Source organism: Astatotilapia calliptera, chromosome 23, assembly GCF_900246225.1.
Source record: "Astatotilapia calliptera chromosome 23, fAstCal1.2, whole genome shotgun sequence".
NCBI classification, from domain to species: Eukaryota; Metazoa; Chordata; class Actinopteri; order Cichliformes; family Cichlidae; genus Astatotilapia; species Astatotilapia calliptera.
In genome coordinates, this window is record NC_039323.1 from 41,495,523 (window position 1) to 41,513,034 (window position 17,512).

A 17,512-nucleotide genomic window follows, 5' to 3' on the forward strand; every position below is an offset into this window, starting at 1 on the left:
AGGAATTGGTTTCCATCTCAGGAGACTTTTTGGGCTTTCGAGTTTAATGGTCGAGGCACTTTTCACACCATCAATATCTCAACAATATTCTGTTTGTTTCTTCATCTCGGGACAATCACATGCAGACATTTACAAATTTAAAAACCACAAAAAGAAAAATGGGGTAATGCTGTATGAGAAGAAAGGTGCACGGTGGCAGACGTCTCAGCCTGTAGCTGGTGGTGCATTAGATATGTCAGTTTGCATCCTGATTGATCCACAGGAGCAGGGCACCTCTCAATACCCCCCAAAGAATCAGCTGTCCTGACCATGTTCGTCATTTGAGTTCAGGAAGTTCCTCTCAGGTCACCATTACCTCGTTCCCAGTGAAACACAAACAGATACTTCAAATCTTTTATTCCCTTGGCTATTAGATCACTTAACTCTGACACACTTAGATTGACTTCTTTGTATGATCGTTGGTGGACACATTTCTATTTTTGCCTGTGATTGCATGAGCAGGTTGTGGCTAAGCTGCAAATGAATTGTCAGAATCAATAAAATGATCTGAATCTGATCTAAATGAACAGTAAGCATTGAAACAATTCTAGCTTCAGTTTATTCTTTGAGCTGCACTTTGTATTCCACAGAATAAATGTCTCCCTTTAAACGGATTAATTGCAGGTAATTATCAAAGAAAATGTCTTTTAATATAAACCCATAGTTACTTATCTAATGTAATGTGTTACAGGAAGGAGAGGGACTGGGTGCTTATGGAGAATGGGTGCCAGTTGACAAAACAACCGAGAAGGCTGCTGTTACAACAAAGGCCCAAACAAATGTTCTGTCAGCAGCACCCTCCTCCTCCTCATCATCATCAGGGGAAACGGCAGCGGTTTTGCAGGAAGTTATTGAACAGCCAGCGTTTGTGACAAACAGTGACAAAGTTTTTCCTGACCCACAACTGCAGGTGAGAAATGAGATACAACAGAAGTGAACACCTCTCACCTTTTTAAAGATGATTTGGGCGATGCTGGTGAACAGTGCATGGAGTAAATGTGATTGTGTGATTCCACTATGCCAGGCATTACAGTGTTTAGTTGGACAAAATCCACTGGATATCCTGTACTAATGCTAGCAAGCTCAACCAGGTCTCTTCTTCCAAGAGGTGGATTTACCACTTATCTGAAAGGAAGTTGGAGATAAAATTCTTAGGCTGAGTTTTTTGGAGTGTTTGTATTCTTAGTTCTCCTTAGTTGAATTATCTAGTTTGTTTATATTCTCTTGTTGTTCCTACTATGCCTTCCCTTTATTCCCTGTGCCTTCTGGTGTCTTTCTCGCTGTTTGTTTCTGTCTTTCTTCACTCTTCCCATATTTAAACCCTCAGTTTGCTTCTGTTCTTTGTTGCATTTTCCTTCATGCGTCCTTCCTCATGTGTTTCCCCAAAGAAGGTTTCGTTTAACATAAAATGCAAAACGATCCAAACAGTATGTTGTTGCCATTTGCCTGGACCGTGATTTGACAGTGTTTGTCTACAGTGATGGGACAAGATTACTCCCGTCCCACCAAAGACGTGCTCTGAGGGACGGCACAGAGACATTACTTTTATTGGACTGGAAAGGTCGCTGTTTTTAAAATGCGGCTTAACGAGATGCTAATTAATGTTCAACTTTGACAATATCAGCGTTGAAACAGATTTTGTGTGGTGAAGGCAGAGCTGACATGAATTTTCCTGGAAGGATCTCTGGGGATATTTTGTCTTGCTGTGTGGGAGAGCTCTTATTTTTACACTGCCTGTCTGTGGGAAACATTGTTTAAATGCTTTACAAAAGTTAAATGAAGTATGTAATTGAAACATAGGGTGCAATTTTTTTATGTGGTTCGAGATTTTATCTTCTCTGAATTGTTGAACTGCTGTGTTTCCACACCTTCTGATTTATAAGCACTAGATTTGGTGGCAGGCATGGATTGATTTGGAAACCACAATTCTGCACATAAAGTGGCTGAATTTGTAATGTTGTTATTGACATATAAAATGAGAAAATGGAATTTAAACAGTTTCTTGAAAACACTTCCCAACGCTTTAGTCTTTAACGAGGTAATCATCAGTAAAGTGAAGTGTTTATGAACAAACAGGTGAGCAGAGATTTCTAGATAAGTGGGGCCCTGGAGTGTGAACCAGCCAGCAGTGGGCTAACACAAAGTCTCAGCCACACAGCTGCCAAACCTTTGACCAGTTAAGAGTTACCAATGAACCCAGTATGCTTGTATTTAGGGTTTTGGAGGAAGCTTCGTTTTTTTATTCAGTTTGCTTTTTTCTCCAAATTACAGGTAAACGGATAAACTAGCTGCAAAACAATTGAATGGTTTAAGATATTTTTGTATCACGGACTTATTCAGACTGTAAGAGTTTAAAACAACTCTAGTTTGGGTCTTCTCTCCTTCTTAACCCTCAAACCTGTGTCTGACTCTCTCTGTTTTTCTGTCTCTCCAGCAAGTAGACATCACCCAGGCTGTAACTGAACGAATCAAAGCTCAGAGGCGATTGGCTGAGAACCCCTATGACATCAGTGCCATCCGCATGCTCACCCGAGCACAAGAGCAGGTAATAAGTCTCAAAAGAATAAACGTTTAAAGCAGCTAACGTGCTCACCATAAAAACTTTATATTATTAGCAAGATGCTATAATAGCAGCATAATCACACTGTATCACCACTCTGGCAGCCTCAGTTTTAGGTGCAGCATGTATATGTTGTTCTGGGTTTCAGCTCCTAATATCATCTTTTTTCAATAAAAACAAAACATGGCTTTTCTCATTTTGTCAGGTCAGCATTTTGTAAAACAGGAAAATGGACAAAAGATACAAAAGCATTTCCTGTTCAGTGTAAATGGTTCTTATAGAGTGCTTTGCTGCTTACACAACTTGCCTCCTTCACCCATTCAAACACATTTGCACAAGCACTTTGTTCCATGCGCTCTAAGTGCTTTCTACCCAACAGTCACACACATTCGAGCAACTTGGCGTCAGTATGTCGCCCAAGGATGACATGCAGACCGGAGCAGATGGGGGTCGAACCACCAGCCTTCTGATTAGTAGATGGTAAAAATGGTAAATGGCCTGTATTTGCACAGCGCTTTACTCAGTGCATAAGGACCCCAAAGTGCGTTACACTACATTCAGTCACACACACATTCACACACTGGTAGTAGGTGATCTGTCCCTGGTGTACCACTGCTGAGACGTTACTCACATATTAATACTTGTATAATGTTGTAGCTGGTGAGTTCACAGCTAATTCTGAGTGTTATAGTATTTTATGCGTATTATACAATTTCACAAAAGCGTAAACTTGGGAAAACATTAGGCTTTGATTAAGTGGTGACTGAGCCTCATAAATATCTGTGCGGCTGTCATGAGTGTGAGGTGGAGCTGCCACTTTGATACTGACTGCAGCAGCTGCAGTTGATCTGTTTGGAAGCAGATGTTTTGTAGACGCTTCGTGAATGAAATTAGTCTTAATGATTTATGTGACAGTGTTTCTTCTATAAAATCAAAAAGAGCAGCCAGAGGCCTGTGGATCTGTCAGAAAACCTGCCAAATCAAATCTGCATTCCCACCCATGGTAGCAAACGTGAAGCCCAGAGAATGGGGATAGCTAATCTCGGAATACTGACAGTTGTGTCAGACAAATACAGACATGCTTAAACGCTCTTATTTTATAGAAGTGTCCTTTTTCAATAGGTAGATGCTTGGGCCCAATCCAACACGGTTCCTGGTCTTTTCACTGGTTCAACTGGAGCCCAGGTCCTCAGCTCTGAGGAGCTCTCGACCAGTGGACCACAAGCATGGCTGAAGAAGGTAATGTACACAGCATTCAACGCAAAAATCAAGCTTGATTTAGTTTGAACCCCCTGGTAGTCATCTCCTAGTGAAGCTCTGCACCACGTCTAGTATACTATACTCAGTATTTTCACACTGAGCCTCACATCTGAGGCTGTTAGAAAGCAGAGGTTATAACTCTTCTAGAGAATATAAAAGAAAAGACGTGCAGTAGTGCAGCCGTGTCATCACATGCGTACTGTAATATACATCCAAAAGCTTGAGTGCAAATAGAAAGTGATGCAAGATTCAACCCTTTTTTTCTCAACAACAGCAGCAAAGAAGTGTGTAAGTTATTGTGCAGCCTCTTCTTCCTGTCTGACACAGCTGGAATACAAACAGTGTGTTTTTAAGACAGCAGCCGCACTCATCACTGCTGTCGTGATCAAAACCTTTGGAGTCTTATCGAATCGCATGTTCTCAAAGCATAAACATGAAGAAGACGTATCTGCCTGCTCTAATCGATCGCTGGTTCACGTTCAGTTCGAGTTAAGTGTTACCTACATTTAACCTGCGTGTACTTCACTGCATGCTGCAACGTGGGTTGTATTCAGTGGTTGAGAGGAGAAACACTCGGCAGGACGGTCACAAACTCACGACCACACTGGGAATTCCACAGTGCTCGTCCGTTAATAAACACACTCTTCATCAACCTTACACGGCTCGGTTGAACGGCTGCTGTCTCATCATATATGAAGCGAGCAGTGTTCACACAACCCGTAACGTTGCTTTGAGTTAGGGAGGTAAAGATACGAGGTTCATCTCAGTCAGCGTTCATGTGCAGCATGGGCAGCAGCGCATACTTGTGACATCACAAAACATCACCTTAGGCTGTCTTAAAGAGACACCACACAATTGCGACTGTGACAAGGAGCATGAGAAGAAAATGTTTGCGATGAAAATGTGATAACACATCCTGTCCATCCCTGCGCTCGTGTAGATGTTGTTTTCTTTCTTTTCTCCCTTCTGACTTTTTACTGTGTTGTTTGTGTTCTGACTAGGACCAGTTTCTCAGGGCAGCTCCAGTGTCAGGGGGTGTCGGGGAGTTCCTGATGAGAAAGATGGGGTGGAAGACAGGCGAAGGGCTCGGAAGGAACCGCGAGGGTACCGTGGAACCCATCGTTATTGACTTTAAGGTTGACCGCAAAGGTACGAGAAACCAAGTGATGCACTTTTTGCTGCTGAGTCTCGACAATAGATGCTCACACAAGCTTTGCAAGACGGTGATAGTGAAGGCAGTGGGATCTATATGGTGTCATATTGCATGGATTTACTGTTATTTGGCCACAAATATTAGTTTATAGTACGATTCTCACATTTCACTCTTTAGGGAAGTGTGTGGGTGATATTATAAATAATACCACATTATTGATGTTGACTTTAATGTTTTAGGTCTAGTTGCTGAAGGAGAGAAACTACAGAAGCAAACTGGTGGACTGGTAGTAACCAAGGACCTAATGGGTAAAATACACCTGAATTTGTTTCCTTAAAGATGGTGATACTGTTGACCTTTAGTCTTGCAGCTCATCAAAAAAACCCAATCAGACCCACAGGAGCAAATACAGAGTAAACTTGTTCTACATGCATTTCTTTATGATAACGATGGTGCTTAGGACCAGTGAGAGGCAGAGAATCAGACCCTGCTGTTAGAGGTTTCTGCTGCCTGAGTGTCATCTGTGAGGGTGTGATAGCTGGAGAAATCTGACAGAATGAATATATTACTCCACCAAATCTGAAATCCGTGTGTATCAGCTGACATTTAGGATTGACAGAAGAAGATAAAACAGTATTTGTGTCCAGAAACGAACCAATTTGCATGTTAAAGAAGTTACTGTTAAGTCCATAAACGCAGCAGCACTTACATGTTTAGGCATTCACCTCTAAAAGGAAAATTCCAACAAATACATAAACAATAAACAACCATGCCTGTCAATTACAAACATGCTGCTGCACGTCTTTGGTAAATCCAGGAAGTAACTTTTCATTTCCAACGTGCAGTTTGCATTGTAAGTCTGGCTCTCAGCCTTCATCCACAGGATCAAAGTATCGGTAGCATCAGAACAGTGTGTGTAATTTATCCTCAGCAAAGTGATGTGAATCAGAACAAAGGTGCAGATATACGTGATTATGTGCAACATACTTATAAAATGTGCAAAATCAAGAACAAACAAGCCGCAGTACTGATATTTTCCACAAGATGGCGATCTCACATAAACAATAAACAGAATTCTCTGAACTGTTTTTGCAGTCGATCTTTTTTCAGGAATAGTAACTTCTAAATCTGCAGTAAACCGCAAAAGCTCCTGCAAGGGTCTGAGCTGCATGTCAAACATAAACAAGGACAAAAAATATTCATCATAAATATCAATGCTTCTGTAGAACATCTCTTCCTCTGAGCGCTGTCCAATTCTAACGATGTCCTTTTATCTGTGTGCAGGGAAGCACCCGGTGTCTGCTCTCATTGAGTTGTGTAACAAGAGAAAGATAATGCAGCCAGACTTTGTTATGGTCCATCACAGTGGTCCTGACCACCGCAAGAATTTTCTTTTCAAGGTGGGTCATTTTCATTCTGCGTGAAGCTGGCGACAATCTGCACCTTCTCCACTACGTCATTAAACCCCACACAGTCACTCTGTGCAGCTGGAGCTTCCTGCTCTGCAGGGCTTTATAATCGAGAGGCAACAAAAATCATCTGACGATAGTAATCACATTACTGCTGGTGGTGGGTAAATCACCTTATATGACCAACAGTGTTGGCCTTGAAAATAGTAATTACTTACTAATTACTGATTACTTCTCCAAGAAAGTAATCCCATTAGTTTACTGTTTACTCATTTACGCATTCAGGGGTTTCTCTGTGAGCGTCGCGTTCCCGTGGCAGCATGCTCGCCGCTCGCCGCTCGCTCACGTTTGAAGTTTCATTTTTCGCTGTAGAAAGTTTTCTTCCCACGCAGAGTGAACAGTGGATTTTTACAGAATCAAACTCAAAGTAATGTGATTACTTCCAAGCGTTGAACGCTGCATGTACTCTCTCTGCACTATTTTATCCATTGTTGATCTGCACACGTCTGTTGCTGCCACGGGCGTCGCACGCTCGTACGTCGTTGTCATGAGACGCTCTCACAAACAAACCACGGTTTAGTAACGCAGTAACGCAGCGTGCTTATGGGAAAGTAACAGTAATCTCATTACTTTTGGGTAACTTACAGGTGCATCTGAGAAAATGAAAATTATAAATAGTGATCTGTGTTCGTAATATCCAGCATCTCAGGGGGAGTTTGGAGTCTCTGCTGCTTCCCAGTTGTTGTGGTGTGGTGTCAGTTTCAAGGATGTTACTGTAGTGGTACAATGTGACTGTAAAGATGTACCAAGAAATGTATGTCACAAAGGGAAGCACCTGATTCTGTTATATACAGCCAGCTCTTTATTCCTCTCGTATGCATTTTGGCCTTATTTAACTTCATTTGTGACCCTATTGCCAACTCTTAAACACATGTTTTTGTATATGTGATACTTTTTTATTTCAATCTATTTGATCAAAGATGATTGAGCACCACACAGGTGTACTTCCTAGCTCGTGTTATTGTCCCTCATGCTAAATCCTTGAGAGTGCATGTAATTAAAAACCTTTTAAAAAACTGCTAAAAATGTGTTTTAATAAATGCATCAGATTCACGTGTTGTTTACGATCCCAGAAAGTGGATTTTGTTCATCTGGACCTGTGTTTGTTGGATGTTGTTAGTGAACAGAGTTATGTGTTGTGTTATCTCCAGGTCACAGTGAATGGTGTGGACTACCAACCCCAGACAGCCAGTCCCAATAAGAAGCACGCCAAGGCCATGGCAGCCACAGTTGCCCTGCAAGCTCTGGGAGAGGTAACCCACAGCTCTGACAGTCACGTCACTTTTAATATAAGTCACCCTGCAAGTGTGTAACTACAAAGAAAAGAGTGGATCCGCTGTAACTGATTGCTCAGCGAGAGCCTTCAGTCTACACTGGCTGCTGTAATAACTCAACAAGTTTTGACACAATTCAAAGAATCTATTGCTTATGTAGTTATGACTAACTACATAAATAAATGCTACATTTATTTGCGTAGTTAGTCACAAGTCTGTGTGCTGTGACCCTGAAATGATCGAGAACCTTTATGTCACCGTGCAGGTTCAGCCTCACAGAGCAGTGATAGTGTGCAGTTGAAGGGCACTTCTTCTGAATGTCTTTATGTGCTTAAATCAACAAAGAAAACACATCAAAAAGATTTTATTTAAACATATACAGATGGATAGTATGAACCGTGAACGTAATCACTTCTGTTTGCGTCCTTAACCTCTTAAGCCCCAACGCCCCCTGATACGGGGGCAAAAGGCAGGAGATCAGTCAGGCTCGGGGCTTAAGAGGTTAAAGGAGCCAAAACCTTTGGCACAGAATCAACAATCTAAAGACGTTATAGGATACAGTAGGAAAATAGACTAAAATGATCAAATTCCTTTTATTTTGAAGACTAACGTAAATGTTTTTGTAATGTAATTAAGGCATTCTGAAAGTTGTACTACACATAGAATTTAAATAGCTTTTATTGCTTTTTAAATCCTGGTGGCATAATCAATAATAAAAATGCAAGGTTGCATTAATTTTTTATTTTCTTCTATCCAAAGGTTCCTGTGGATGGACCAGGACTCTACACTGGCCCTGTCTTCACTGCTGCTTCTACAGGCCCGCTTTTCTCTACATAGTCATGCACACATTACAAATGTAATATGGACCCTGTTCAAGGCAAACATTTTGATTTGTCACAGTAGGAAAGCCCAGAGCTCTGAAGCTGGTCCTGTGGTTTGTGCCATGGTCCATCTACTTTCCCAGTGTCACAGTGTCTACCTGGCTCCTTAATTGCTTAATCAACCAGGGTCATGTGGCCCTGTCCTCCCACCCATTGGGTAACAGGCACAGGTACACCAATCACACAGGGTACCTGAAAACAGACTCAGGTGTCTTTGTACTGTTAGAGAACACCTGAAGAAAATGCCACACAAAAAGGGGAACCAACTGTTGTGAAGTAACGACAGCTACCACAGCACTGCTACAAGGTCTTCCATGAGTGGTTTAGATAGTTTTAGTTTGTCACCAATGTTGTTGTTTTGTTTGTTTCAGTCCCAGTGATTAACCAGTGTTTCCACTCTGGAGGCTCATTTATATTTCAAGAACTACCACCTTTGGCACATAACATGAGAACAATGAAAGCAGGTTCAGAGTGCTGATCGTGACCAGTGTTATGCCTATAAGACATCACACCTTTTCTAAAGGTACTTGAATGATCACCTTGTTTGTTTTTGTAGGGGTAGGAGTGGTAAAAAGTGATCATAGTAAAAGTGGACGACGTGTGCATGCGTGTGTGTACATATGTATGACAAATGTATAGTTTAGTAGCAGTTTAGCCCTATATTCTATTAGCTGATCAACACTTACGTCTAACACACAGCCGACAGTCTGCAGGACATTTCTCATAGTCACACAAAAGCAGAAGCAAACTGGACTGTTAGTGAAAAGTTGTATCTGTGAATGACAGCTAATGTTAGTCTTTGTGTTACATTGATGACCTAAATTTAAACAAAAGTGTTTCTCATACAAGGCTGTTAAACTTTTATTCTGGCCTTCTAAACATATGTATACAGAAATAAAGATTATATTTATGTTATTTAGTAGACGGACTGCATTGTCTTTCTTTGTTCAGAGTCCTATACCAGCACTCTTTAGCACTTTTGACTTCAGACCAACATTTTTAATGAGGGTGGCGTTGTTCTGGAGTCTCGACCTGATGTTTAGTGTAACTTATCCTGCTAAATTGCCGTGAACATGAACACCAACATATTGTCTAAATGTCAACACATTACATGCAGTCAGGCAAAGAACCGTTTGATCGTTCATATTAAACTGTGTACTATAAATGGCAGAAGATGCTTTGATTTGGGGGAGATTTTTGTCACCTTTGTTAAATAGTTTTAGTGACTCAAGAAAGCAGGGAGAAAGGGGAGGGGGAGACCTCCGCTCAGAGTCACACCTGGACCTAAACTGGTGCTCCACACACTTTTTAATCAGAGCTTTGTGTAATGGTATTGCTGAGGCATAAACATGGTATTATACCTCCTAAAAATAGACCTAAATGGAGACAGATTATGCTGATATTTTAGCCTGAGGACATCACTGTAAAATACACACTGCTCACCAAACTAAGTCAGTATTTGAACAAATTAAATCAGTATCATGAGGATAAATGGTGATTTAAAGCTTTAAATATGAATGCTGTTTCTGTATAAAGAATTCGTTTGAGGTGAAATGTGGGACTTTATAATATAATTTAGTAACATTTAGTGCAGCGCTCCGCAGCCTTGTTTGCGCCTCGGACCAGTTTAACGGAGCGGCCTTTAAGCTGTCGCAGATAAATACAGCAAAATAAAACCATACGGCCGAGACAGAAACTGGTATTTTGTAAATATAATAATAAACACAAATTCACTGTGTAATTGTGCAACGTTTTAGCAGCGTCCTCCTGAAATGCACCAACGACAGAGAGTAACATCCTCCTCTCTGCCCCATAATGCTCTCTGGTCGCTATGGTAACGCGTAAATATTTCTTTCAAAATAAGATGCAGAGCTACAACACGGGAAAAGACAGAGTTCACGTTAAAAACCCCGAAAACCATACATTTCACTTCACAGGTGAGCCTGTCACGGTTCATTGGTGGAATTTCTTGCCTTCTTCATGGAGTTGGGACCATCAGTTGTGTTGTGCAGAAGTCAAGTTGGTGCACAGCCGAAAGCATTATTTGATAGCTATTTGAATTCATATTATACCAAGAACCAATCAGCTAATTAAAGAGAAATGACAGTTTCTCAGTCAATGTGTTCCCCAGTGCAGGAGCTGCTGACACTGTTGGGGATTTATTCAAAACTGAAGGCAAACTGAACCAGCATGGCTACCACAGCATCCTGCAGCGACATGCCATGGCCGTAGAGTGAGGGCAAAGGGCCAACATCTCTGGGAACTCCTTCACGACTGTTGGAAAATAATTTCAGGTGACAACCTCATGAAGTTCATCGAGGGAGCCAAGAGTGTGCAAAGCAGTAACCAAAGCAAAGGGTGGCTATTTTGAAGGATCTAAATATAAAATATAAAACATATTTTGAGTTTTTCCCCACATGTTTCTTTACTACAGAATTCCATATGTGTTCATTCATAGTTTTGATGCCTTCAGTGAGAATCTACAATGAAAATGAAAATAAAGTAAAACTTAAGTGAGAAGTTGTGTCCAAACCTTTGAATTGTAATGCAGGTCTATGTTAATCTATATTAGCATTTCTTGTGAAACCAATGCATTAATGTTGGGGCTGTTATATATAAAACTGCTTAGAGACTGGGTTTTAGTGTAAAAACACTGCTATTTTAGATGCCAGTCCAATTAGAAATGTATATTTTTGCTGGTTACCCTTGATGACCTCAGAGGTCTGGGGTAGCAGGCTCAGGAAAGGTTACAGTAACATTGTAACTAGCTAGATTTATCCAGTTTGAAATAATGCATGTCAGTGCTTGTGACATAGGCCTGTGTTAGACAATGTGCTCGTGAGAAAATGGGCAACATGCACAAATAGGCAGAATTTCACATCCCAGGGACAGCAGTGGCAGCACAGACCTCTAGCAGACAAGAAGTCAACAAGCCAGCAGTCACAGGGTTTTGATATGACCGAGAGTAGTGCTTCACATCGTCTCTCACAACTAAATCACAAGTACTAACATGCAGTCTGTGTGTACTACTGAAATAGCACACAGTAGGTCTCCCTTCTTCCCTAATTGCACAGTCCCAAAGGCATGTTTATGTAAGGCTTCTTCTGTATTTCCTGGTAATATCTGCAGTGGCACAGCTCTCGAATGCTCAACACTGTTTTTCCCATGCAGGAAACACCTTATTTTCATGTAGCACATAGTTCCGCTTCTATTTTCGCCTTCATGGACACAGGAAAATGGCCAGAGGCTGTGCTGTTTCTCTCTGTAACCACAGAATATTTAATAACTGCACCCTGGGCTGTGTCCCGAGAGGGATGCTATTCATTACTCAGCTCTATCACAGAATGTTACCTTAACAACAAAGAGCAGTCATGAATGCCATCTGAATAGCTCAGCAGCTGGCTGGGCTAGAGTGAAGCAGTCAACATAGGGCTTGAGGATCAAAGAAGAGGTTACTTGATGAGGCTGCCAACTAAGAGCTACAAACCAATACACGCCCACCAAAGGGGCACTGTTTAAATACACAGATTTCAGATTCCTGAAACAAAAGCTGAGTTATTTTGAGCCATGATGACATCTGGAGAAATCGTGGAGGTGGGTTATGAGGGCACCGGCCCAGTCCTCGTAATATAAAACGTGTGGTGGACATTGTCCTTGTACACTACAAAAACCAGCTAGTGCTCGCACACACAAGCACACATCAAGACTCTCCTCACTGTAGTGGGTTGTGTAAGCAGATAATGGCTGAGCCAAAATTGCTCCACTTCAACTCATAATGACACATGCAGTGTGTTTTTGTGCAAGTCAGAGATGAGGTTGAGTAGAATTCCTTATGTAAGCTTGTTGTATCAAACACACACAAGCACACAGTTCATCTTACTGCTGTATTCAGTGAATTCAAGAAGCATCATTTCGTTCCACTTTTTCTTGTAGCATTACATCCAAAAACACCTGTAAAGTATATGAATCCTAATTTCCTCAGTAAAAACTGTAGAGCAGTGTACACGTGCAGAGACAGACACTGTAATTTGAGCCGACCTTAATCTGAATCACAAGTGCTTAATTGAACGGCGCTTAATTAGGACTAATGCATTCAAAGAAAGAAAGTATCCTCCCACAGCATTACACCATCACCCTTGAGTCCAGACTCATCACTAGACCATCCAGGGATTTTCAGGAGTGGCACCCAGCTTGGTCTTCTGCTGCTGCAGTGTATCTGCCTCAAGGTTCAATGTGTTGTTTATCCATAGATACTCTCTTTGCATGCCTTGGTTGTAATGAGTGGTTGATTCTGTTGCCTTCCTATCAGCTCAAACTCAGTCTTCTCTAAATCCAGCATCAAGAATGCATTTTCATCAGAACCGACGCTCACGGCCTATTTTCTCTTTTGTTTACCATCTTTGTAAACCCTGAGGATGTCTGTGTGTCCCTGTAGATCAGCAGTTTCAGATTTTCTGAGGCCAGCCTGTCTTACACCAACAGCTTGTCACATTCAAAGTCACTGCTTCATCACGTCATCTTTATCATGTGTAAGTTGTTACCATTTGACTGTCTGATTAGATACTTACATGAATGAGTGGTGGTGGCTGTTTTCTCCAGCTTCTCTTCTTCCTGATGTTGTTCTAACTTGGTATAGCTAGATCTATCACTAAGGCCTTCTTCCACTGTTTGCCAATCAACAAGCATTGTTCGGTTTGTTAGCCATTGCGAGTTTGTCTGGAAGTCCCACAAGATCTTAACTTGGTCTTTTTTAACCACCATGGGGGGCATATCCCATTTTAACCTCCGCACCTTTAGGCTGTACTCAGCACAGATGTTCCTGTACACTATGCCGGCCACTTGGTTATGCTGGCATCTTGCACCCTGCTGTTATGTGCTGGATTGTCTCAGCAAGCAAGCAATTTATTTATATAGCGCTTTCAGATCAGCCACCAGCTGAGCACAAAGTGCTGTACACTTGACATGCCAAACATGATACATTGAGCATGTTAAAAAAATGAGAAAAATAGTAATAATAATATAAGAGAGGTAAAATATATATATATATAAAAACACATTTAAAACAATAAAATCAGGGTCAGACTGTGTCATAAGCCAAAGAGTAAAAATGGGTTTTAAGACGTGTTTTAAAAGTGGACAGTGAGGGGCCTCTCTAATGTGCTGGGAAAGATTGTTCCACAGATTAGGAGCAACAATAGAGAAGGTCCTGTCCCCTCTGAGCTTCCTCTTGGACCTGGGTACCTCCAGGAGCAGCTTGTCAGCTGACCTGAGAGACCTGGGGGGTGAGTAAGGATGCAGAAGCTCAGAGAGGTAAGTTGGGGAAAGACCATTTAAACACAAACATGAGAATTTTAAAATGAACTCTAAGATATACAGGCAGCCAATGGAGTGAAGCCAGGACGGGAGTTATTTGCTCTCTTTTACGAGTTCTGGTTAAAAGTCGTGCAGCAGAATTTTGGACCAGCTGCAGACGAGAGAGAAGATGCTGATAACTCCACAATATAGTGCATTACAGTAATCTACACGACATGAAATAAAAGCATGGATTACCGTTTCAATATGCGGCCTGGATAAAATAGGTCTTATCTTTGCCAAGCGCCTTAGATGATAAAAACTGGACTTGACAGTACCCCTAATTTGACTTTCTAATTTAAAATCACTGTCCATCTTAAAACCCAGGTTTGTAACAACAGATTTAAAATACTCTGCCAGGGGTCCCAAATCAATAGCGGAGGGTCTCAGGGGCATCTTTACTGCACCTGGGGTCTTGCCTGGTGTGATAGACCCCAGCCTCTATGGATCTTGTGCTCAGAGCTTCTTCCTGTGCTGCCATGATTAGTGCCTCTGTGCTGTTATTTAGTTCAGCTTTATTCAGCCACTTCTTCTCCCTGCTGGTGGTACATTGAATATGGGGGCCTGTCCTTCCATAATGCCTCCTTTTGCTCCTATTCTTTTTTCTGGTGTCTTCCGCCTGAGGTATTCACTAAGCGCATTAGTGGTTGTGGCCATCTTCCGATGTACTCATGGATCTTTGTTGTCTCTACCTTTATAGTGGTTCTTACACGGCCTAGTCCATGTGCCCCGTTCTTCAGCTTAGCCTACAGTCTCAGGGTGCTGGATGTTTAACAATGAGTTACTAGTTGTATTGATGTTATTGTAGAAGTTGGGTGTCAAAGAACCCATAGTTCCCACATCCTCTTCATGTAACCCCTTTAACTGAGGCTACATGTGTAGCAGCATTCTAGCAGTCCCCTATTCTCTCCCTTGTCCATGTATGCCATAGCCTTGTTCCCGCTTGGTGTCTTAAGTCAGCTAGCTCTTGCTCTACACGGGTTTGTTCAGTCTTGGCATGATGGTTACAGCTTTGGCGATTCTCATTCTCAGACAGAGTACGAGAATCGCCAGAGTTAGGTAGGTGAGGTACGTTGTCTAGGGCAGAGATCCTGGGCCAAACTGTCATGTACGCTGTGTGAAGCAAGGAAGGATTGGACCCAGGAGGATTCTTAGAACTAAATGAAGACCTCTAGCTGGGATGGAACAGGACCAGACACAGGGTGCTCAATCTGCTTTGGGTGCTGCGACTGGGGATGCGCAGGGCACTTAGCTGCATCCACTGATAGCTGAGGCTGATAAGGAAGACTGGCCACTCTCTCCCTGGGAATAGGAACAGGTGCAGCTGAGCGGCGGAGACCTAGCTGCTCTGAGAACTGGAACAGGGACCAGATGGGCCCTAACCAGCCTTACTCCAGGAACTGAAATGGTTGCTGGGAAAAGCTGGACCCAACCTTCCCTGGGAATAGAGACAGGGGACTAGCTGGGCCCTAGCCAGTCTGTCCTGGGGAACTGGAACAGGTTGAGTAATAGGCTCAGGGGTGGACACTGGCAACAGTCTTTGAAGTCACAGGCTGTGGAGCAAAACAGTCCTCAGGATGCAAATCACTGAAAAGGGGCTCAAGAGCAATAGTTGTTGGGAGTGCAGGCTGTGGTGCATAAATAGTGCCATTATAGGCATATAGACACAGTAAGCTGGGACGTTTTGGTCCTGTAGCATAATCAGTTTTTAAGGTGCAGGCTGGGACACAAACACTTATTGCCAAGGCCTGCACACAGAGAGAATGACCACAAGCAGTGCATGGAGCAACAGGTTTGGATGCATGAAATGTCTGAATAAGCTGGCTTTGGCTCACAGTGAGCAAAATTTGAGTCCGTTAAAAGGTATCAGGTCAGCAATGGCTCACAAGGAGATGGTTGAGAATGAGCGTAACAAACTGGTGACAAAGAAGGCTTATCCTCAAACCTAAGAGTCTTTCATACACAAGAACATTTTGGTAACATACATTGTTCACAAGCATGTCGACTAGACTCACACTGAGGTGTCTAAGCCTTCAAAAACAGTCTTTAAGTTCAGCGAACCAGACACACAGTTCATTTCTTTATTATAATACCGGCCAGCAACACAAAACGTAACCTGATCAGCCGTCTCAGAAACACTTAAAGTCTCTTAGCCAGCTCACAGAGAGCTTACAAGCAGAGACTACTGTCTTCATGTCTTTAACATCGGAACAGAAAACACAGTCTTATTACCAGCCAACTCAGGAACAGTGAACACAGTCTTAATTTTACTCGCGGAGCCTCGTCTCCTCTGGCATGAGGAAGTGGGTGGGTTTGGAGCTCTAATGCCTCCAACGTGCCTGGCAGAAGTATAATTCGCATGTCCCTGCTGGAAACCAGCTTCTCTGTGTGACATCAGTGCTGTGCAGTTTGCAACAGCAATTCGTGGATGAGGACCGCCCTGACCTTGGTTTTTGAGTGCAGGCGAATGATAGTGAAGAGTTTCCCATGTAGACACAACATTTCATTCATAATCACCTTTCAAGAAACTCAGGGACACCTTACAAGCAAATAAACAAAGATCATAGCATAGATAAAATAACAGTGGCAAGACGCCATAGAATTAACATCATAAACTAAAATCAAACAGAAAAGATGTGTTTTAAGAACGGCTTTAAAGATAGGGAAAGTATGGGCAGAAGTGACACTGTGCAAAAAAACAGAGCCATGGAGGTGCGAGATTATGAAGAGGCTTGAAAGTAAGAAGCAGAATTTTAAAATGAATGCGATGTTTTAAAGGAAGCCAGTGAGGCTGTTGAAGGACAGGAGTACTAGAAGGGTTTCTGTTAATGACACAAGCGACTGCATTTTAGACCAAGTCTGTGAAGAAATCTGCATACAAAGACAGAGGGGATAGAATGACAGTAATAAACACGGGTTATAACCAGAGCATGTACAAGAAGAGCAGTACTGTTAGCTGTAAGGGACGGGCACAGCCAACTATTACGTAAGTGGAAATGTGCAGACAGTAATAATATTGATGTGCTCCAAAATTTAAGGAGCTTAAAAAACAACACCTAAATTATTAACCTGGAAGGAAGACGTTTGAAAATTGTCAGTGCACAGCGAGAATCTTTCACTTTTGTCTAAAACGATTTTAGTTTCTACCAGAAGAACCTCTGTTTTGTCCGTGTTTATTAATTTAAGAAGTTTAGCAGACAACCATGATTTAATCTCGCGTAGGCAGTAAGTGAGAGAAGGTGGTGGGAGAGCCTAATTAGGCTTAGTGGACAGACAGAGCTGGGTATTACTAGCATAAGAGTGATAATATATGCCAAATTTCCTAAATATGTCATGAAAGGGTAAAAGATAAATAATAAATAGAAGGGGACCTAAAGGCCTTTTCACAAAGGACGGTGCATGTGCTGCACTGACCGCAGAGCAAAGGAACTTGTAGGCTGCACCCTGCCTACACGTCATTTGTGTGTTCGCTCTAAGTCCACTAGATACACAGGGTCCTTCTATCTTTCTGACTTTGTATCCTC

The 17,512-nt window shown here is 42.1% G+C and overlaps 1 protein-coding gene across 2 annotated transcripts in view; it reads left to right on the forward strand.

Moving 5' to 3' along the window:
• LOC113016328 (protein SON-like) overlaps positions 1-9,558 on the forward strand; it is a 28,087-nt gene extending 18,529 nt beyond the window's left edge. For both annotated transcript variants that reach the window (XM_026159082.1, XM_026159083.1), the window contains exons 13-20: positions 731-949; positions 2,474-2,584; positions 3,722-3,838; positions 4,861-5,008; positions 5,252-5,320; positions 6,297-6,412; positions 7,633-7,734; positions 8,515-9,558. In XM_026159082.1, the coding sequence (XP_026014867.1) occupies positions 731-949; positions 2,474-2,584; positions 3,722-3,838; positions 4,861-5,008; positions 5,252-5,320; positions 6,297-6,412; positions 7,633-7,734; positions 8,515-8,592 (960 nt within the window). In that variant the 3' untranslated portion in view covers positions 8,593-9,558. The remainder of the gene's footprint in view (positions 1-730; positions 950-2,473; positions 2,585-3,721; positions 3,839-4,860; positions 5,009-5,251; positions 5,321-6,296; positions 6,413-7,632; positions 7,735-8,514) is intronic.
• The last annotated feature ends 7,954 nt before the right edge of the window (positions 9,559-17,512 follow it).